At 39.7% G+C, this 22940-nt stretch overlaps 1 protein-coding gene across 1 annotated transcript in view; it reads left to right on the top strand.

Moving 5' to 3' along the window:
• The window catches only part of KCNK10 (potassium two pore domain channel subfamily K member 10), a 71204-nt gene that overhangs the window by 37988 nt on the left and 10276 nt on the right, over positions 1-22940 (top strand). The window contains exons 5-6 of the mRNA XM_065839436.2: positions 49-209; positions 20233-20419. Of these exons, the coding sequence (XP_065695508.1) occupies positions 49-209; positions 20233-20419 (348 nt within the window). The remainder of the gene's footprint in view (positions 1-48; positions 210-20232; positions 20420-22940) is intronic.

Below are 22940 nucleotides of genomic sequence, written 5' to 3'. Positions count from 1 at the left end.
TTCTAAAACGTCCTGTATAGGTTCTGACAATGTTTTTTTTCTCCTCAGGGTATGGGAACATAGCCCCAAGCACTGTCGGAGGCAAGGTTTTCTGCATCTTGTATGCCATCTTCGGGATTCCACTGTTTGGCTTCTTGCTGGCTGGGGTTGGAGACCAACTTGGAACAATCTTTGGGAAGGGTATCGCAAGGGTGGAAAAAGTTTTCAGAGTAAGCTCACTGTCAATTTTCTGCTTGTGTTGTATATCTTGCTTTTAATGCTGTTGCTGTTGTCTGCAGTCCTTTTTGCATGTTGGGCACTGTGAAATACTGACATGCCTAGTTGAGATGATGCTTAGTCTCCTTAGGGGCCTCTAGTCAATGAAGTGAAATAGGCTTCTCTAGATGATGACTGCAGGGATTATAGATCAAGCTCTGAGTTTCCTTCTTGAGGCTATCTCTGGAGAATGTATATCCTAAGCTGGGTTGCTTACAAAGACTGGTGGCAAAACAGCCTTCAGATTGCTTTGGACATATGTGTCCATTCACTGAAAACAGAGAGAAGATAGTAGAACTGGAGGAAAAGGTATCCAGAGTAGGTCGTGACTGTGTTACTAATAAAGCATAGAAGACTTGCAAAACGGTGTTACTGGAGTTAATGTGAACTTGGGAAGAGAGATGGCTGAGTGATTTACCTTCACTGTGACAGGACTGATGTGTTCTAGTAGACCTACAGCTACAAAAACTGGCATAAGGCCACTTACTGGAATCATCTTCATGGTATTTACCTGCCCTACCTACCATGTAAACCTCCTGCACTAGATTTCTGTAGGGATGTCCCAATGTGTCATTTCACCTCATGTTGCCAGTACTCTCCATTTTTGAGCCTGTAAGCAATTCTTTCACAAGCAGTGCCACAGACCTGGCAAATGTCCTTTTGCTAATGTGCCAATGGTTCACTTCAGGGATTCTCTATGAAGTAGAACTTCCAGAAGTGACCTGTGTGAGGTTCTCCCAGAGGTGGCATAACTGGGGTTAAGTCTTGCTAGGGATGGAATGGATGAGAAGCTGTCCAAGCTGGTTAGTCTAATAGGCCTCTATTTCTAAAACATTTGCACAGATGAGAGCAAATTACTTGTAACTGTTTTTTGAAAAGAAGTAATTGAGTATTAGAGTGGAAAATGAGCAATTTCTCTTTGATTCACAGAATCACAGAATGTTAGGGATTGGAAGGGACCCCAAAAGATCATCTAGTCCAATCCCCCTGCTGGAGCAGGAACACCTAGATGAGGCTACACAGGAATGTGTCCAAGCGAGTTTTGAATGTCTCCAGAGAAGGAGACTCCACAACCCCCCTGGACAGCCTGTTCCAGTGCTCTGTTACCCTTACTGAGAAGAAATTTCTTCTCATATTTAAGTGGAACCTCCCGTGTTCCAGTTTGCATGCATTAGCCCTTGTCTTACCATTGGTTGTCACTGAGAAGAGCCTGGCTCCATCCTCCTGACACTCACACTTTACATATTTATAAACATTAATGAGGTCACCCCTCAGTCTCCTCCAAACTAAAGAGCCCCAGCTCCCTCAGCCTTTCCTCACATGGGAGATGCTCCACCCCCTTCATCATCTTTGTTGCCCTGTGCTGGACTCTCTCCAGCAGTTCCCTGTCCTTCTGGACCTGAGGGGCCCAGAACTGGACACAATATTGCAGATGTGGTCTCACCAAGGCAGAGTAGGGGGGGAGGAGAATCTCTCTCCACCTAAATTACTGTGAAGTGTCCCAGACCAGCTATAAGAAGTATCTCAGGCTAAATGTGGAGAAAGGTCTGGTGGTTATGGGTGAGTGAAGATGTGTATGCCTAACTGGAGGACACTTGAAAATGGCCCGTGTTTTTGTGAAATGTAAATAAGGTTATTGAAAGATGGCTCAGCTTGGGCCTACAAAACCAAAAATAGATAAGATCACTAGATTTTTTCTTATCTAGCTTTTTATTATACCTGCTTCACCTCAAAGGAATACCTGAACCTTCCAGCCTGCTTCTGCCCAAGAAAAACCACAATCTCATAGTAATTTTATGAATTGAGAGTTAGAAAATCTTTGAGTAATTGTCAGCTGTACTACTGGCTTTCCGGGTGATGTGGTCAAGACCATTAAACTGTCAATATGATAATTTATGTATAAAATAAAACATATTCTACTTGAAATATTTTAAAATTCTTGAATGCTCAGACTGTTTCATACAGATCATAGCCCTTTGGCACGTAGTGGGAGTTCTTTTGGTGTTTAAAGGATTCCTTCCTTTGCTTGAATCAATGCAGTTGCTTGTTGTTTGTAACAATCTAAATTGTTTTCTTTTCCCTCTTGGCCTTTTATCAGCTTCCAAAGCAATTTAGAGATCTGTGGTCCTCTTGTTTAGCAAGATACAGGTTTATTCCTTTTATTTTCCTAAATTTATTCTCATAAATCCATTGTGTACATTTTTGTTTGTGATTTGGTTGATGAGGTTATACATAATTTCCTTCAATGTTCCTAGTAATGAGGTTCAGCTATTTGAAATATTAATTATATAGTTTACAGTTTACATGCGTCATAGTGGCTAGTCTTAGTATCAGTGGTTTCACTTTATGTGATTATTTACATAATATTTGACATATTATAAGTGATCATTAATACATTATACATTATATATACTTTATCATGCAGAATATAATAATAATTTTAATAACTACGTAAATATCACTTCGTGTTTACGTTGTTAGACTTCATAAATGTTTGTACTTAATCAGAGAATCCACAAATCAAGTAATAGATTTTGATTTAATCTTAAGCAGTAAACAAAATTTAGTTCATGTGTAACTCTTGTTTCTTACTTTGTAACTGTCTCCATAATGAACTCAAATTCAGCATGTTTGTGGGTGTAAGCAACCTGCTACACCTTTATATAGAGGACATAAAAATTAGAATAGTTAGGAGGAAAATAAAACGAACAAATGAAGGCTAAAAAGACACTGACAGAGGTAATAAAATACAAGGTGGTGTGGTATGCCTTACAAATCTTGTGGAGTTAGCTAAGGGATCATTGAGTGTGTATCAGTCATTTAGTGATATAACAAATTGAATTTCCAGAAAGCTTTTGACAGGTTTTGTCATCAAAGGCTATAAGGAAATGCAACTCTGATGAGATAAGAGAGAAGGTGTCACGCATTAGTATGTGCTTAAAGGGTGAATGGAGATTAGGAATAGATGGTAGCATTATCAGTGTGATTCTACTGAAGTCCTTTTGGGGTCTTACTGTTTTGATAGGGATGGCCTACAATGGTTCCAACAAGATGAGTATGTAGGTGACAGAGCAAATTACGTCCCTAGATGTTTCAAGATAGCAAAAATGGAACCTGCAAAAGGGTGATAAGATGATAAATGAAATCTAATGTTGGCAATGCAAAATAATGCATATTTCTTGAGTTTGAGGAAAGAAATCCTACTATATTCATACAGGCATGGTATCAAATTTCACTATTCACAAAGGGACCTGGGATTATTATGGATGGTTCTCTCAAAATAACACTGCAAAACTTTGCAGCAGTTACGAAAGGAAGAAAGACTGTCAGCCAAGGGTTTGGAAACCAAAAGATCATTTTACCATCACACAATTCATTGTGCTTTTGCAGCATGAATATCGCATGCAATTCTTGTTATCCCATTTTGAGCAGCAATTAACAGAAATGAAAGTCAGTGCTAGGTCTGCCCCCACAGGCCTTGTAGCTGAGTCTCTAAGATGGCATTCACTAGGTACCTGTATTATTTGCCTTCTAGTGGGTCCTCAAATGCAATTTGGGACAGTCCAGCTTGTACCCTTGGGGAAGGGAATGGGAAGAAACTTTGCATGAGTCTGCAACATTATAGTATATCAAGTTTCCATATGCATGTGCCTCAACACACTGCTTCTGCCTGTCTCCAGTTGCCTCTGTTTATCCTGTTCACTCTTAGGGATGTTACATGTCTGGTGTCAGAGCAGCAGAAAGTTCCTGAAATCCTTGAAACTTTTTCACCATCTGTGCGGGTGGATGGGATTTGAAGGCAACTGAATCTCGCAGTGTGGTTAGAATCATTTTTGGAGCTAGGTAAGAGGCAGTTTGCACACACTGGCAGCCAGGAAGGGGAGGAAGGAGTCTCTGTTGGCATAGCGGTCTTTTCACCCAACTCATGTCTTTAACAGGCCTCATGCTCTGCTCAGCAGCGTAACTAAGCATGAGCCCACACCAGGTGAGGGACAGCTTGCCCCTGGCATCCCCCAGCATAGCTGGGAAGATGAAAGGAGGATGCTTCCCAGAGGAGTTGTGCTAGTGCACTTCTGCTGCCTCTGACATGACCTGTGTGGAGCCCCACCGAACCTGCATTAATTAGCAGCACAAATTAGAGCCTGAGATTGCCTCCTTTATCTATTGCAGTGATCAGCCCACGCACTCAGTGGCAATTTTAAGAACAGTTTGAACTCCATAAAGGGGGAAAGAGATCTGTTCATATCAAATACACACTACCCACAGTATTGGCAAAATATTTCAGCAGAAGACCTGGACACATACCACTGCTCATTTTGTAATCCAAAGTGTTGCCCCTATTTCAGTGTGTAGATAAGCAGAGAAACAGCTATTCATTTGTGACTAAGTAGGACTGGAAGTATTTAATTGCAACATAAGGCTTTGTAAAAACAGGAACTTTTCATGTATTGTATTAGGAAAGGGAGTCACTGGCAGAGTGATGCTGCCTCGGATACGAGGAGGTATCCCAAACACCATGCATTGGCTATTCTGCCATTTGTCATACTGGAGTAACTGTGTGTGGTACAAATAAATGAACATCAAGCAGGTCAGAGACATAAACCAAAGCATCCCCCACACAAGCCCTACGTACTCAGCTACTGATTATTCCTGTATGTCCCATCTTCAGTCCCATCCCATCTGGGCAGAACCTGGCTACTAGTCTGTTCTCACGTCCATACAAGTGTGATTCCCCAGAAAATGGATATATACAGGGTCACCAGATTCACTATATGCACTGGTCACAAGCATTCAGTATCTGAGTTCAGTAATGAATCAGTTCTCCAAGCCCATCTGAGAAAATCATGTACACACGCTAAATCTAATTTAAAAGTTGATAATTCTTACAAATTTTTTTCATCTGGCAAAGCTTTCCAGACACTACAGAAATGAAATATGCATTCCAAGGTGACTTAAAACCATAAAAGTAGTATTGTTATCTTACACATGTAAGGGATCCTTTGAACAACTTGAGACTGTTTCTATAATAAACAGCAGAACAGGTTCGATTCTTTTGGCTTGCTCTGTATGCACAGAGATTGCAAGCATCTGAAGACAGGAGAGCACTCCATAGGCAGAGTGCAGAGTTACAGAATGCAGAATCTGTCATTAGCATGAGTTAAGTGTAAGCTAGATTCAGATAGTCTTTATTCAAACTTTATAATGAGTGTTTAGATTCTCACCGGAAGTTGGCGGCATAAGCATGACCTGACAGCTTTTGCCTTATCTTGCAGTTCAGAACAGGCACAGGCATTCAGCCTTCGCACAACATGCTTCTGAGAGCACTCCAGGATTTTCTGGCTTCTAAGGTGAAGCCACTGTGAGCAGTTCCTGGACTTGGTTACTGGTTCCACTCCTCTGGCTTACAGTGTGACGCTGAGGTCAGGTCTGGCAACACAGCTGGTAGGGTGTGCATTGCAATACGGGGATGTGAGCAAGCAGGCAGAGACATGACCGGTGGCGTGGCTGTGCCCCTGGAGCTCAGCTCTCAAGAATTGACACTACTTGGTGCAGAAAGGCAACACCTCTGTAAACAACTCCACTGAAGGAGGGAATTGTCAAAACAGACATCTGCTACCTGTCTTTCATGTTTTCAGCTTAGAGAACCTGTTTGGCCATTGATCTCATGAGAAATTCTTTGCTTTAGATCTGAGAGACATGTAAGTGTTATGAAAATGACATACACCTTTTTTTCTTTTTCTGAAAGACAGCAGTAGGCATTATCTTAACTTTGATGCAGTCCTAGGAAAAGTTGTTCTTAATTGGAGGCTGGGGCAGGGGCAGGAGTAAGAGAAGTCCCTCTAAGCTGGTGGAAAGCTTTATTTTAGCAACTGCCAAAGCTCTAACTTTCCTAAACTTAGTTGTTTGTCTTTCTGAATACATCTGATCTACCCTAGCTACTCTTTCTCTTAAAGATTCAACTTATTTTTAGAGATTTTTGTCTTCTCTGGTCTCTCTTGTTACTGTACAAATGAAAGGAATTGTCTTTACAGATGCCTTATCTGAAAATGAGTGGAAAGCAGATTCTGGGAAAGAAACTTTGTATGAGAGAGTAGTGGTGCAGAGGAGGAATACTTAAAAATACAGTATTTTTTCTTTGTTTCCCCTCTGCCTATCCATTTTCTATATTATCTGTCCTCTTGCTCTCTCTCCTCTTCTTTCCCTTGGCACACATCAAACCTGTGACATTATGCCTGATACCAGTGCAGGACTGGTGAGTGAGTTCTCAACAAAAGTTTTCTGTTCAAAGTTGTTTGAAGGTTCCTTGAAGTACCACCTTGACTTCTGCTGTCCTAGGGCAATGCCATGCCCAGGGACCCCGTCTGCTTCCTGCCAGGCAGCCCCCACCCTGCACCTTCTCCTCCAGACCCACCTCAGCATCGCATCTTCTGATTTTTGGCAGCTGAATCAAACTTTCAGGTGAGACCATTTCCAGAGCCAGTTCAAATCCAGTTCACTGCTGGATTTGCAGTCTTGCTACTGAATTCAAAATTTGGCACACAGTTAATAGGAAAATATGTTATAACCTAGGTGATATGTTACTATTTGTAGTTCTGAATATATGATTTGACACCTGCATTTCTGAGCAGATTCAATTAATGGAAGACTGATGGAAAAGCTTCCTCTCTACTTCCTGTTAGCTAATGAAAATACATCAAAAATCAACACAATCTCTTTTGTTTTATTACATTTCATTACTAGGCAACATCAGTGTATTATTACACCAGCTTCTAAAAACCCACTCAAGATATTAATACCCTGTCTTTTTTTTTTTTTTTAGTATAATACCGTTCATTATGCTTTTCTGTGAGGAAAAAAGTCACTTAAAAATAAACTCAAGAACTTCCACAAGGATACAGTTCAGCACAATGATCAATCTGCCATCTGCTGGAATCCTGTCTCTGGACAGAGTTGTCAGGATGGTGCATGAAATTCAACCTAGTGGTGCACATACACAGTATTATTCCAAAATGACAGAAGATTTATGAGCTGAATTTTCAGTGTTCAGAGCTTGGCCAAACAATTTCCTGGGTCATTTCCACCAAAAAATAAGTCTGAGAAATATGAAAAATCAGTCAGCAGAAGGGAATCCTACGTTTCCTTTACATAGTAGGGATTTCTATTTGTTGCAATGAAGACCATTACATTCTGTTATTGGTTATTAGCACTTTGATTCCATAGAAGCTACCCAGGAACAGGGCCTCAGTGTACGGAGACTGTGGAAACACTAATTTGTAAACAATGTTTTTAAATGCTCAGGAAAATGATGTAACAGTAGCAAATAGCAGGTTGATTTTGAAGCAGGAAGTTTTGAAGGGAAGAAGTCAGATGGAAATTAAAGACAAAATGAGGCTGAGAGGCTGAAAGAAGTAGTTAGGGATGATAAGTGGAGCTATCGTGAAGATATTGTGAGACGAAAGGGCGAGTAGGAGCAAACAGCCATTTGCTACACGGCAGAAGAAATTTTCCTTCACAATTTCCTTAATTCACTTTCCCCATCAAAAATAATGTTTCTTATGTTTCATACTTGGTAAGTTACCTGCAGGAAAACTTTGAGGAAGAAGTGATGCACAAACTTTTGTCATACACAAGATCACTTTGTGACTGGAAGACCAAAGGTGAGAGACACTATGCAGACTATAAAGTATGCTGACCTGAAACATTTTTCAGTTGATTCCTCTGATTCTCTGCATCTCTCACTAGTTGGGAATTTGGTTCTTTGAAGCTTCTTCTGTTTTTTTTTTCAGCAGAATAACTTGCTCAGGAAAAAAAATAATATGTGTAGTGAGAGCTTGTACAGATACGAAGAGGTGTTTTAGAGCAATGATTTACAAACCCAGAGTAGTATCACTAAGAAATGAATGTAAGTAATCTCACCTTACTATCTGTTCTTTTGCCCATAATACCTTAAAGGTGCACCTGAGAATCACAGTTTCCTGAGGGAGATTTAAAAAGGGGTGCTTGTAGGTCAGCAGAGAATTGGTTTGTATATATAGATACTTATGTGGTCTTTACTTCAGTTAGGTCTGAACTTGAATGTACATTTCAGATCTCAGTATCATGAAATTTAGGAGTGATTTAAAAACAAAACGTAGATCCAGATCTGAATTTTGCAGTTAACATTAACATGCATGCATAGTCACATACCAGCAGAAGAGATCTGCAGGCAATCCGTTATCCTTCATAACCCTCATAAAGCATATTTGGCTAAAAATGGACTTTACAACATAAGGAAAATAAAAAAAATCTAGACACACTCCAGTATTTGCCAGCAATACATCCATAGTGCTTTATGTATGTAGCAAATATTTTAATTTCATTTTCAGTTCTTCTGTTTTAAATCTGAAGACATGCTTTTTGTAACTTAGCTGATAATAATCAGCTGGTAGCCTGGGCTGCAGCGATCATGCAATGGTGGAGTTTGCAGTCCTGAGGGATGTGGATCAGTTAAAGAGTAAAGTCAGGAGCCTGAATTTTAGGAAAGCCAATGATCAGCTGTTCAAGGAGTTGGTTAACAGGACCCCCTGAGAAACTGCCGTCAGGGGCAAGTGAGCAGAACAGAACTGACAGAACTTCAAAGATGCTTTCCGTTGAGCACAAGAGCTCTTGATCACCAGGTGTAAGAAATCGGGAAAGGAAGGCAAGAGACTGGCACATCTGTGTTGAGACCTGCTAGTCAAACTGAAGAGCCAGAAGGAAATGCACAGGTGGTGAAAGCTTTAGTAGTCCTCGTGCTCCAGTGCTCAGTAGAACATACTGGCAGATGATAATCCTATGGGTGAACTAAACAGCTACTGGTGCAAGCTATGACTTCATTACATGCAGTGACTCTTCATCCACCAGAGCCAAATTTGTCTCTGGATTCTATTTTAGGTTCAACCACTGGCTTATGGTATGGCCTTGAATATGTTGGTTTTACCCTTTGGATCACTTTCCCCCTCCATTATATCTGAGATGCAGGAAAGTATCTTTTTGCTGCACAGTGCTGAGATAGTATGCCAGTGTTAAAAAATATATGACAAAATCTAGGGATTCCAGCTTTTGGCATTTTCTTTCGCATAAATGGGTATTTAATTCAGTTAGTGATGCTTACAGCTGATCTGCTTTAGAGAAATTAACTCATGTGCAGCAAATGTTTTGCTGATTTGTTCTTATTCACTGGTCTTTGTTATTGAGAACAAGTTTAGAGTATAAAGCTTACATGGGCTATTTGTGGAGCATGTCTTTCTTTAATCCAGCAAGGAATAACCTCTTGCAAATTGGCATGTAATTTATGGGTTAATATTAAGCTGAACAGTTAAATTCAGATCTTGACATCTTTGAAAGATGTTTTAAACAATTTATCAATGATGTCTGTTAGGCCTTCAAGGACTTGCCAGAAGTATAGCCTCAGCCTGAGGCAACTTCAAAGAGAGGATCATGAAGGTCTTGAGGTGAGTCTGCCTCTAAGGAGAACTCCAGGAGGTGTTGAGCCTGGTAGCAGCTGAAAGGGGATTCCTGGGGTTGCTAGAAAGAGAAGGCAGCAGCTGTAAGAAGGGAGAACATGGTGACACCAGGAAGAGATAGTAATTGCTCCAATTTTAGAATCAAAGCAGTCTCACTAAAAAGATGATAGTATAAACAGAGGAGCAAACACTGTTTCAAAACTAGTCTTTAAAACTAGCTTAAATCTAGAGTATACTGTTATCTGGAAATCTGAAGTCAGCTTCAGTGCATGGAAACTGAAACCTAATGTGCATTGAAGCCCATCCCCCAGAGTAATTATCACTGTTATTTCTGTAGTACCTTTCTCTGTGAGTGTTAAGCTGTTGATGACAGGATGTTTCAGACGGAATCTTGTACTGTTTTGCCTACTTACGAGAGGCTTTTTAATATATTTTCATTATTTTTTTCTTCATTATTTAAAATTACTGGAGGTTCAAACCTTCAGTAATTCTTCTTACTGGATTCATACTCTTGTCACTGAACTGCAGTGCTCATAATATTTTACAGCTCTTAGAACATTGTACAAAAACTAGTACAGGAATCCATAATTAATATAAATGCTTTATTTATCACTGTTCAGGTATCTATCTGTATTACAGTAATTTGCAATAGTTCATTTTTCATTTGGGAAACAATTTTCATTGCATTACTTTCTCATCGTGGATAGACTGCAGCTATTGTAGTATATGAAACCAAGATCCACTGTTATGTTCAGGGGTTTTTCTTCATCTACTTTAGTTTTTTTTTTTTTTTCCATCTACTTTAGCTTTTTTAAAAATTTTTTTTGTAGGGTGCCTAACATTTTAGCACCTGTTTGAATGTTTGCACAGAATTAATTAATAAACCAAATACAGGTATAGGAGGCAATTAGTGGTAAAAAAACTGATTAAAATGCAAGTTAAGAGAGTTTTTGGCGAATGACACTGAGTATATGGGTTTCCAAACCCTTCTGTGGACGATGGATCAATCTGTGGGTGATGATTTATCATCCTTTAAGAAGAACATAAAAACAATAGAGCAATGATGAAGTAAATTTTCAGGAAGGGGCTTTTTTCCACTTCCCCCCCCCCTTTTAAATGTACTCAGGGTGTTTTTTACGCGCATCAGGGTTTTTTTCTGGAATATGATCTCTGTTCTTTTCCAGCTGTTCTATTATTCCTTCTATCTGCTTATTTTCTGTTTTCTTTGGTGAAGAGAAGATGAGCACTATTTCTTTCTCTATATCAAAGACCAGTGTTTGCTGCCTCTCCTTTGGTTTGAAACCAGGTTAGTATGCAGAACTATCTGAATATAACAAGTGGCAAGGAGTTGCATTTTCGTGCAGAACTGAATCCCGGTTTTCTTATTAAGAAAGTTAAACAGCCCATCTTTATGGTTGGAATGTTCAGGAACCACTGTTCTAAAGGGTAAAAGTATACCTGTCCTCCTTGTGCTAAAATTCATATTAGTGACATAATTTTTAATTGCAGTGAAGTGCATTGGAAATAAACCCCACAAGTCTCCAGCAATTATCTCCCATGAAACACAAGACAAACAGGAGCTGAAAGCATGACTTAGTCTGCTGAGCAGCTAGGGTTCCTTCAATACTCTGTGTGAAGCTTAAAAAATAAGATACTTCAGTGGAAGCTGCTGATTAATGCCAAAGTACATGTGAAATTTTCAACCATCAGCCTGGATATTAAGATCTTTCCGAAGCACTGATAGTGAATACCCTCCTTTCGTTATTGCCTTAAGTTTTGGTCATCTTGTCGTAGAAACATCTCTGTGTTCCTGATGATGAATGGTGTTGCAGTTGAGATGGACAAATGACATGGGCCAAGTTCTTCCAGGATGAAAGTAGTAGATACAATTTATTGCTACAAGTGCATTTTTATACAGTTCTACCAATTCACGTGTCTCTTCACTCTTGGTTACAAGTTACAGCAGTAACATCTCATTGGCCAGTTTTTCTGTCATCAATGATACTCTTCTACTCCCTTCTCTCTCACAAGTACAACTTAATATCTCTGGATACTCCTTTACTCCCATCCTTCTCAAGGGTAAACCTTAATATCTTCAAGGCTGATCTCTGTTCCCATACTCTTTGTCAAGTATTCCACAGGGCCACTGTAGTTTCCCACAGAATGGTGAAGTGCTGAAATACCAAATCCTGTGTGTTGTGTGTTGCCATAACTGAAAACCTGTTTTATATCCTGAAGAACATCCTAAACTCAAGATTGTTTAGATTTGCAATATGGGGAGTAAAGGAAAAGCAAGACAGAAAAGCAGCTGCAACACAACATCACTCACCATACGGTGATTGTTGATCATCCTTCTCTCTCAGCAAACAAAGCCATTCTAGTTAGTGTTCTTCAGAGTATCCTCCAGGACTCCTGTGGGCAACCTTTGGGGAAGCATCAGAGACTGAGTGTGAGGGGAGGCAATGGATCTTGGAAGGCAACAGGTAGAAATTACTTCATGAGGGTATCTGTATGTGGTGCCTCATCCCAGGCATGATAACTCTGCTGCTTTCTTACTCAAGACATGCTGCTTCAAGGTTTGGTACAGGCTGAATGTGGTGCTCTGTTGCTTTATGTATTCATCCTTCACCTTTCAGGACTGTCAAGCTATCATATGAACCACTAACGTTAACTTACATGTTCATATTTTTCCTTGGCACATATATGTGCCATTGGGGCAACACAGACTATGTTGAGCCATGGGACAAAGTATTTGATGCATCCTTCACCTTACACTGCCCTCTTTTTACCTTTGGACACAGAAGCTCTAAGCAGGCAGCAGTGGCAGCTCCTGTAAAGTGTTGGAGAAGTCTAGGAGGAGCAGGGGGAGAGTTATGTCATGGAGGGGGACTTCTAGGGCTGAGACATTTTCCACTATTTCTACATTTTTCCTGTGAGGAGCTGATCTGTCTTCCACCTCTTACTTTCCTTACACTTCTCTGGAATCTGTATCCCACCCAGAGTAAAACTCACTCTCTGTTGGCAAGTTATCTGAGAGAATACACTTTCGTTACTTGGGTAGTCACAAATAGACTTTTTCTGTAGAAAGACTGCAATATTGCAATCTTTATACTGTTAATAGCCATGACGAATCTCATTGTAAATACAAAGTTTGCTTTGGAGGCTTCTGCAAGAATTTCTTGTAGAGAATGATGTATGTTATTGTACCTGAGAAAGGAAGAGAGAAGGCTGCTTAGCCAGTTATTCCAAACTAAGCAGACATAGAAAACTGCAGGCCAGAAACAGATACAAGGAGTCTGGCTTGAAGATCTACTCCCTATTTCCAAAGGCCACTATTAAACCTTTCAATATCTGGTCCAAAAAAGTCTCCACTCTAACCTTACAAATGCTGATGTTGCATTCCTAATCACTAGTGAAACATCCTGCAAACTCAACAGTATGGAGGAATCTGGATGCTTTATTCCACTGGAGAGGAAGAAAACAAAACAACAAAATAATAGAACAAAAAATGAATGTCCAAACAGAGATTTTTTTTAAAAAAGAATATTGAAGTTATCTGCCCTGCTAAGCGGAGATAATTCTAATACGAATTTCAATTTTATTTTTCTTGCTGAGTCTTTGAGTGTGGCCATGTGATGCAACAGATAACTAGATCTCTCATTGATCTAGCTACACTAATTGTCTTTCTCTTTCTCAGTGCATTCGTTAATTAGATGCTGAGCATGTACTCATAAATCTTGTCTTGCTGCTATGTGGCACTTTGCCCCATCATAACTGCATTTTATTTTTAACTGATGAACAAGATGAAAGCATTGACTCAACACTGATGAAAATCAGGCTTACCAGGAGTGGCAAGGTAGAATCCATTCAGGTACAGGGAAGTGATGTGGAACATGTATTATTAACCCATTATTGTACTCCCTGAAGAGGGGAATATAGGTGTGACTCAGAAGAGAATTGAAGGAAGGAAGTAGCAATACATTCCGAATTCAACCTCTGAGAGCATCCTTTGAAATTGCTTAAGTCTGTGCCGTGAGCCTCTGTCGTGCTTTGTCTCATGTCTGAGAAAAGCACATATATACATGGATCCCATTCATTTCACACATATTTTTTTCTTGGGCTGAATACAGTTCAGCCAGAACAGACCTCTGTTCTGGGATTGTTAATGTTGTTTTTGTTTCTTCAGTAGCATAATAAACAATGTGCAGTAATTAGTTGGTGCGTATCAGCCCTGTGTGTGCTTTCTAGAGAGAGGAAGAAGATTGGAATGGGGTATATCAAGCCTAGAAAATTTCTGAGCCAGTGTTTCTGTATTTTCCTAACACAGTATCAGTACTCACATTATGACTGCAGCAAGATCCATGCCTAGAGTTTTATAAAAATAACATTAGAGAGGGCTGCTGCTCTGTGAGAAGCTTGCTGCATATTCCATCTGGGTCTAGACAAACACTCCGCAGAAATGTGCTTTTATGGGGAAAAACAGCAATGTAAAAAATATTATTCTTTACTCTGACTTGTGCCTTGCGTGTATTCAGGACTGTCTTTCCCAAGCTTAGTAACAAATGTGAGAACTTACAGCTTTTTATATATCTGACTCCCCTATGGTACTTATTACAGTTAAGAAATAGGGGATGGTTTTTGCATCTTGTGCAGCAATAGTAGCTTTCTTTATAAAACATGAGAATTAAAATAGCGCTGAGGCACCAAGAAAGCTGGTTAGAGTGGGGGAAGCCTGTCTCTAGTGGAATTGCTCAAACCATTTTTCTTAACCCATGGAGGTGTCTGAAATGTATGTATTTTAAAATATGTTATTTAAAATTCTGCTGTTATGCTTCATGGATGTGGTGAATAGGCTCTGGCTGGCAGCAAGCACCCACACAGCCACTTGCTCACTCCCCTGCCTGCAGCAGGATGGGGAGAAAATAGGAAAAACAAGAATGAGAAAACTCATGGGTCAAAATAAAGACAGTGAAATCACTGATCAAGTACTGTCACGGGCAAAACAAACTTGACTTGGGTATTTAATTTATTGCTAATTAGTATAAAATTTTAGTTACTGAGTTGGGTATTTGGAAATAAAAAACAAAGAAACAAAAGTTCAAAATACCTTTCCTCACCCTTTCCCAGGCTCATTTCACCCCAGACATCTCTGCCCATGTTATTGCTGCGGGTCACACTTGGTCCCCCCAGGGTGGCAGGCAGCAGCACAGCGATTGGGGTCAGGACACAGCAGATTCTCTCTGGTGCTCCTTCCTCCTCAGCTCTTTTCCTCTGCCCCAGCACTGGTCCTACAGTCATTCAGGGAAGTACCTGCTCTGCCATCCATCACCTCCCATCCCCTGCCATTGCTCTTCCCTGCTCTGTCACCTCCTCCTCTGCCTGTCAAGCATTGCTGCACTTTCTTAAATACTTTCCCAGAGGTGTCGCCGTCTTGGCTGAGGGGCTCAGTGTCCTGTAGTGGGTCTGTTGGAGCTGTCTGGTACTGGCTGTGTACAGAGAACACAGAAGAACAAAAGATTCATGTATTGTTCTTAGATGTTATCTCTAAGCCAGTGATATTCAAAATACATTTAATTTCAGTCTCATTTAGAATGTGAAGGAGCTAGGAGAAGTTAGAAAGAAATCTGCAGTGACAGGCATAGGCAGCAGTGAGGCTGATGCCACCATATCATGGAGGAGCTCTGTCAACCCAGTGCTGGGCCAGTCTTTCCATACAGCCTATTCAGATGGGCATTGCTCTTTACTGAGGTGTGTGCCAGGCTCTGGACCAAGGCTGGCTTGCATTTGACTGGTCTGAAAGGACAACAGTGTGACCTTGTGTCTAACTGCACTGTCTGCACTCACCTAGCATAAATGTTTTGACTGAAGACATGCCTAATGTTTGTGGCAGAGAAAAAAGTAGAACTGATATATCTGTTACTCTGTTTTATGCTTTGAGTACAAAGACTAGCTTTCTACTTGTTGAAATACCTTGATCTGGAGAAAGTGGTGTAGAAGCTGTTTAATTAGTGCATGGGCAGAGACAATCTGTTCCAAGAATAGTTGGCAGCATTGGAGAAGTCATTAAGTTAAGAGTAATTGAAGGAGACAAAATAAATGTTAAAGAAATATGTTTTCTTTGGAGAAGTGCTCCAAAATACAGAGCCTTGTGAAGAGATGACAACAGTATATTCCATGAAGACACAGTATATGAGCACTAACAGTATGCCATTGGTCATCTAGCTGAAAAGGTAAAAAATTTGCTTGGAGTCTTGAGGATATTTGTCAGGAATTCAGAAAAGAAAATGTTTGGAAGACAAAAGAACCATTTGAGCTCACTGTGAAGCAGCAAATGTTCCAGTGGTATTTTTGGTTGAGTAGTACTGTATATTGGGCGAGTTTCTGTGAAATGGGAGGTGACACTACAAAATATTGGAATAAACATATTTGAAATATGATGTTCATGGAAATATGTTCCATATATTTTTTAGTCTACTCTGATTAATGCCTCTAACATCTATTGATCGTATACTTAATGTCTCCTCCCTTTTTGAAGGAACAGGTTTCATCCCTGTGGCCTCAGTGTGGGAACTTGGGAACTTTGGTCCTTTTGTTGTCATCAGTCAGGTCAGAAAAGTGGCAGAAGCCATGAAAGAATCCAGTTCATCAGCTTTGATCTGTAGGATCAGAGAGAGAGGGGAAAAAAAATTAGAAAAGATTTCTTTTAACTCCTGAAATTATTGTATAAGACCAAAATTGATAAGACCGTTATGTACGTAATAGAAAAGAAAGGAGAAGCAAGGTTACAATTATTGATGGAAAAGATGCATAGGAACTGAATTCCACTGATAAAGATGTCTCAGTCAGAATGTTCTCACCCCTCTTGGCACTGGAGCAGACTGACACTGGGTTGTTTGAATTAGTAAGAACAAGATGGTGTCATATGCAATGACATTGCCCGTTTGGCACTCAACCACCTTAAAAATACAATCAGCTTCTTCATTAGTAAATGGAAATTATAGAAACATAGGATGATGTAATAGTTTAGGTTACAAGGGACCTCCAAAGATCACCTAGTCCAACCACCCTGCAATGAGCAGGGACATTTTCAACTAGATCAGGTTGTTCAGAGCCCCGTCCAACCTGGCCTTGAATGTCTCCAGGGATGGGGCATCTACCACCTCTCCGAGCAACCTGGGCCAGTGTGTCACCACCCTCACTGTAAAAAAATTCTTCCTTATATGTAATCTAAATTTACCGTCTTTTAGTTTTTTAGAAATTTTAGAAATTTCAGAAATTTATAAATGACCCTTCATTATTATAACTCATGACAGAAAAATATCCATTAATTTCTTTTAAGAGTCCTCCTTAAATCTTTTTCCAGATTAGCTCTAGGAAAATTTAAATTGAAGCCTCTCTCATTAGCAGGCACTAATTTATTTTAATTTGATGAATGTCTCATGAATTATCTGCTTCATCAACCTGGAGAGAACTTGTTGGTAAAACAAAATTAAAAAAAAATAAAAATAAGTAGAAAACATTTCTTTCAAAAGTATTTTCATTTTACTTAGAGTGCTATGAGATGAACTACGTTCTCTGGAGAAAGGCCTCTCTTCCTATTTCGTTTTGACATGTATAGAAATTCTATATGCCACAAAATGGGCTCACAGGATGTATTAGCCTGGCTGGAGTTGCTCAGCTACTTGCCAGTGTACTGCTCCAGATTGCAAATACTATTTAAAAGGAAAGTTTGTATTAATATTTTCAGATTTCTCAGCCTTTATTGTATTTTTATATCTCTACCATATATAGATATAATCTATATTTGTTATGTTTCTTTTAATAATGACTTGGTACAGTGTACCATTGCAATGGCTTAGTCTTGTCTTGATACAACTGTGGCAAAACTGGAATGTAAAAGTTGCATTTCCTTATTTCTGATCACCTGGGCAGCACAAAATGTTCTTTGTAGGAAAACAGCAAGGGCAACTCCATCTGCAAAGAAAACATGCAAACCAGCCTTTTTGTAATGTCTGATTACTACAGTGTACCTATTCCACGAATAACGGTATTTATGCCTTAGTATTTTTTGGATCTGTAGCAGTTCTGCTCTACTGTGAATATCTGCTGAATGCATGTCTAACTAAAAAGACCCCCTTTTCACATGCATCCTGAATGTGTTGTCCATTAAGTAATTCTACTTCTGCGTCTTGCTTTTGTGCTCTTTTCAGTAGCTCTGAAAATGCTGTGCCTGATTCACATTTGCTTTCTGACTTCATTTGTACCAGTGGAAGAATAAGGAAAAAATAGACCCTCAGCTGTTCTGCTTTTGTGCAAGCGACTGAGGTGCACAATAACCATGAGTCAGGCCTGTCTGCAGAGCCTCTCATTAACATCATTTCCATTTTTACTTAAAAAACCCAACAAACTTTGGCTGAATTTATCACTCATGAATAAGTGGATGTCCTGAACATTTGGTGCTGCTTTCTAGGCCATTTTTTGCACTGCTGTTTCTACCATGAGATATGACAATCCTGACACATACTGAAATGCATTTTAATATTGCTATATGGGGACTGGAGGAAGGATTATTATGCATAACTTTGCTTTACTAGTAGTGTTTGGCAGCTTCAAAGTACATTTTGTCCAAGGATTCCCAGTGCCATACACCACTGCATGTACCTTATAACTGCCACTGTAGTAAGGTGTCTGCCATTTCATTTTTATGTATCAGGAAACTAAGCATTTAGTAGAGCTGAATAAGTCACCTTGGCCAAATCATAAAATAAACAAGAACTTGGTTAAATCCTGGTCCTCCACAACAAAAAGCACATGTGCCAATCTAAGACACCATATAACATTATGTGATCAGTTGCTTTCCCTTTACTACACATAAGTAGCTCTGAAATCCTGGCATTGTGCATGTGTGTCCATAGCTCTTAAAGAAGTTAGATCATCCTTTAGTAGTTTAGCAATCTGCTTATAATGGCTTTACAGGAAAAAAGGAAAGAAAAAGTCAAGTCAGGTTTTATGTTTTTGTGTTGTTTTTCTTCTTGGTACTTCAGTGACAGTTTTTTCCATGTCTTGTATTTGATTAATCTTTATTTATGGGATTATATTACTAATTCTATTTACCTATTTTTTGTTCAGCCAGACACAGAAAACAACGCATACACACAAAAAGAAAAAAAAATTAAGCACAGAGATTGTCTCAAACAGTTTTAGAAATAAAAGGATTTCTGAAACATGGTGTATTTATGCAGCTACCTGCATTCTAACTGCAGAGCATCCCAGGTCAGATGAGTGGCTAAGGAGGGTCTGACATTGCACCTCTAAAAGAAATTCTCTTGCTTTAGTGGAAGCAGTAGTACTGCTCACAAACTGGTTAGATATTAACCAGCTCAGGCAATATCCTTTTTCTGTATTAGAATGATAACTTCTGAGACCTTATTTCCTGTCTAGGCAATGTCCTAATCTGAAATGAGATCTCATTTCTGGGTTAAGGGAGATGCTTGATTTGGAAATACGTGACTTACAGTGACCTGCACGTTCCTTTTCCAGAATAAATGCAGAATTTACACCACCACTGTAATTAATCCATAGTAAGATTTCTAGTAATTTCCAGCTTTCTCATGAAACTCTATTGAATTTTGAGTTTACTTACAGCACAGAAAACCAGAAATAAATCCATCAGTTGTGTTAATCCAGGCTTGCATCAGTATTATTGGAAGCAAAATGTAAGTTTATATTAAATAAAGGGAGAGTTTGTATGATCTATGAGTGTCAAATGTTGCAATTACACTACTTGTATTTGGTTTATACCAGCTGGTAACACACATGCTCTTTGTTCAAGAGCTTTCCAGTGTGGATTTGCGTAGGTAATTTTATCTCAGGTTGTTAGGTATTTGACATAAATCCTTTATTTATGGACTGAGCCAATAATATAGCTATCTATTTTTGAAAATGATTTAACCTTTGTGAATGAAAGCTGGAAATCCTGAGTCAGAGGAAAGTCTAGAAAACTCAAAGCATTAATTATTTCTACGTAAAATCTCAGGATTTTAGAAGAAAAAAAGTGTTTATTTTCATTTCAATCTTGGTCTTACTTTTTGAATGCTTGAGGCTGGCGAGGCAATGTGGGTGTACATATACATGCATGAAGGTGTGAATGTGCACTACTTCTTACACATCGAACCCAACTGGAGTGTACTGGAGCCTTTCTGAAGCTCAGAACTGTTTTTCTAGGCTGTGTTTCTGGTAGGTTAGTAACTGCATAGTGCATGGAAAATGCGAATCACCATTTTTCTGGGACCAGACATAGAGATCTTCTGTCACCTCGGGGGGGGCTCTCGTTAATGGGGAGGCAGTGTTGTTTTCTACCTAATAAGCTCACAAGAGGCAGAAAGAGAAATACTGAGTGACACCAGAACAATCAGTCTTCCATTCACAAGGTATACAGTCCTAGAAATCCACTCAAAAATATGTTTTTTCTCTTGCTATTTCCTTTTTCTAGAAAAAGCAAGTGAGTCAAACGAAGATCCGGGTGATCTCTACCATCCTTTTCATCCTGGCAGGCTGCATTGTCTTTGTGACCATTCCTGCAGTGATCTTCAAACACATCGAGGGATGGACAGCCTTGGAGTCCACCTACTTTGTGGTTGTCACTTTGACTACTGTTGGCTTCGGTGATTTTGTAGCAGGTGAGCAGCTTTGAGCCTCGGTGCTGTGCATGAGGGCCTTGGCTCTTAGAATTTGTTATCCACTGTGGGAAGGAGGCTTTTTACAGTGCATTATATTCCAGTGAAATTATGCCTGGTGTTTCTGTTGGGGTTACTGTGCAAGAGGACACCAGACTGATTTAATGTCCAGGTGCCTTGCCATCTGCAGATTGCAAGCTTTCAGCAGTATAGATAATGGGAACCTGGAAAATCCTGATTATACTTCACTGTGCAATGAATTATGCACAAGTTAAATGACTTTCCCATTGAATTCGAGATTTGTATTAGTGCATTAGGTCTCAGGCTGAGGGTGATTCCTGAAGCAAGTAGCCAGAATGATGAATGGATGAAGCTTTTACAAAGTAGGGCTGAGCCACAGGGCTGGAGAAACCTCTGGTTCCGTGCAGTAATGGGCTGCTACTACATGAGCTGAAGCATTTCAGAAGCTGAATTTTGTTCTCTAACCTTAGCAGAAATTTTGATGTTGTGGGTACCCTATTAAGAAAAACTGCTGTAGAAAGAGAAGGAATAATGGGGTATGCATCTCAGTGCTAGGACTACTAGCAGGAACTATAAATATCCATCCTTTTCAGTTTATGAAGAGGGAGTTAAGACTGTTGGCTGGAGAGATGATTTTTATTTTTTTTCATTCTACTGCTTTGCTAACATAAAGGTGGTTAAAATAAGTGGATTTTTTTTTTTTTTCCCATTAGCGCATGACCCCTACTCCTCATTCCTGTTAGTGGTCCTAGCTAAAGGCATTAAGATGCCTGTGTTACAAACAGCCCTATTATGGTAGTGTTTTGTTACTTTCTATAAATCAGTGAAATATGAATGAGTTGAAAACATCAAATGAAACTACAGGGATATATAAGGGTATCTTTGCTGAAGAGGTGTAGACAAGTCTTTTTGTAGACAACACTGTGATCTTCCCTTTTAATGACACACTGGTATAGAAGACATGAATTATTGAGGAAATAAAGGCACTGAACAAAGGGAGCTCCAGATATGAAAAAGAAGCATTTTATGAGCATTCAATTACAGAAGTGATTGTATGAGCTTGGTCCATTTTAACCATGTAAATGTGAAGAGAAGCTCACTGATATTCTGTCTCACAATACTTTTCTTAAGCATATCACACTTCAATATTGTTTTCTTTAATAGCATAATAGTAAAAAAGCCCTCAATATTGCTTTAAATTGGTCTAAATCCAACATGATTAGGAGAATATAATCCACAGCTGGGTGGCTACTAAGGACCAGAATTTTTCAAAAATCAAATGGCGAACCCTGAATGAGCAAACTTCAGAGTTGATCTAAGAGTTTAAGGCAAGTGATCACCAGGAGATTTGGGGTTTATTGCTGGTTTTGGGACAGATTTTCTGTGGCTTTGATTTTCTGTCACTTCAATCTCTCCATATCTTTGTCCCTTCAACATGAAAGCGAAAATACTACATTGCATTGGGTAAAACCACATCAGTGGAGCTGTGCTGATTTATTCCACCTTGAATGTGTCCCAGCTCTTCCCAAACTGGGAAGATTTTTGTACTATTGTGGGAAATAAAACTGTGGATGGAACCTGAAAAAAACAGAATATCTGATAGGCTGAAAAAAGTGGTCTCCTACTTTCTCAGTCGCCTGATTACTCTGTGAGACAGACCTAGACAATCAGCATCATAGCAAGCTTCCTCAGGGACTTGTATGATCAGAAGAGCCTTGCTGTACCGTAGCAACAGCAGGGCCCACCTCCCATTGTTTCCCACTCTTAAAGACTGGAAAAAAGAGAGTGATTCATGCGGTGCATGGGGAGAGATTAACATCAAAACCAATATTTGGGTCCCTGCCAATTCTCAAATGTCTGAGCTTCCATGGGGATGTTTGCTTACTGCGTGTATGCTCATACAAAGTCTGGATAAAATTAGAGTCATAGGAATGTCTCCAATTGCCAAAAGCTATGGGGGGAGCTCTGAACTGTGTTGTCTGGTGATTTTAATGGGGCAAAATCCTAAAAGCTCTCTGTAGTTATACAGAGGTACAGGTTGGTGTCTAGCTCTTGTCTAACCAAGACTGTAGTCCAGGAAATATGCAGTCCTCTGCCTGAGTGCCCTGGTAGGCTTGATCTTGAGACAGAGGTACCACTAAGGGTCACGCTTCTTCACCTGCGTTGAGGGACATGACTGTGCAGCCCCTTTGCCGCTCTCTCTTCACCTCAGGGCCATGCTTGCCTCTCACTGTCTCTTCTTCTACAGTTCACATAGCAATGTGAGAGGACTGGGAGTCTCAAAAGTAAGGTTGTGGTTGCTGTGTATTCTGTTCTGTGGTAGGTAGCAGCCTGGCTGCTGCTGCATTTATGTTGGGCTCTTTATAGTCCATTAGAGTTGCCAAATGCCTCATACTTTTTTTTACCAGCTCATCCTAAAACTTGCGTGAAAACAATATAGGATATTTGTTGCTTCATTTGATCTATATCTCCTCTCAAGTCACTGGCCAGAGAATGCATCCCT

This window comes from Patagioenas fasciata, chromosome 5 (genome assembly GCF_037038585.1).
Source record: "Patagioenas fasciata isolate bPatFas1 chromosome 5, bPatFas1.hap1, whole genome shotgun sequence".
NCBI lineage: Eukaryota > Metazoa > Chordata > Aves > Columbiformes > Columbidae > Patagioenas > Patagioenas fasciata.
Note: the sequence above shows the minus strand (reverse complement) of the source record. Positions and strands in the feature narration are given on the sequence as shown.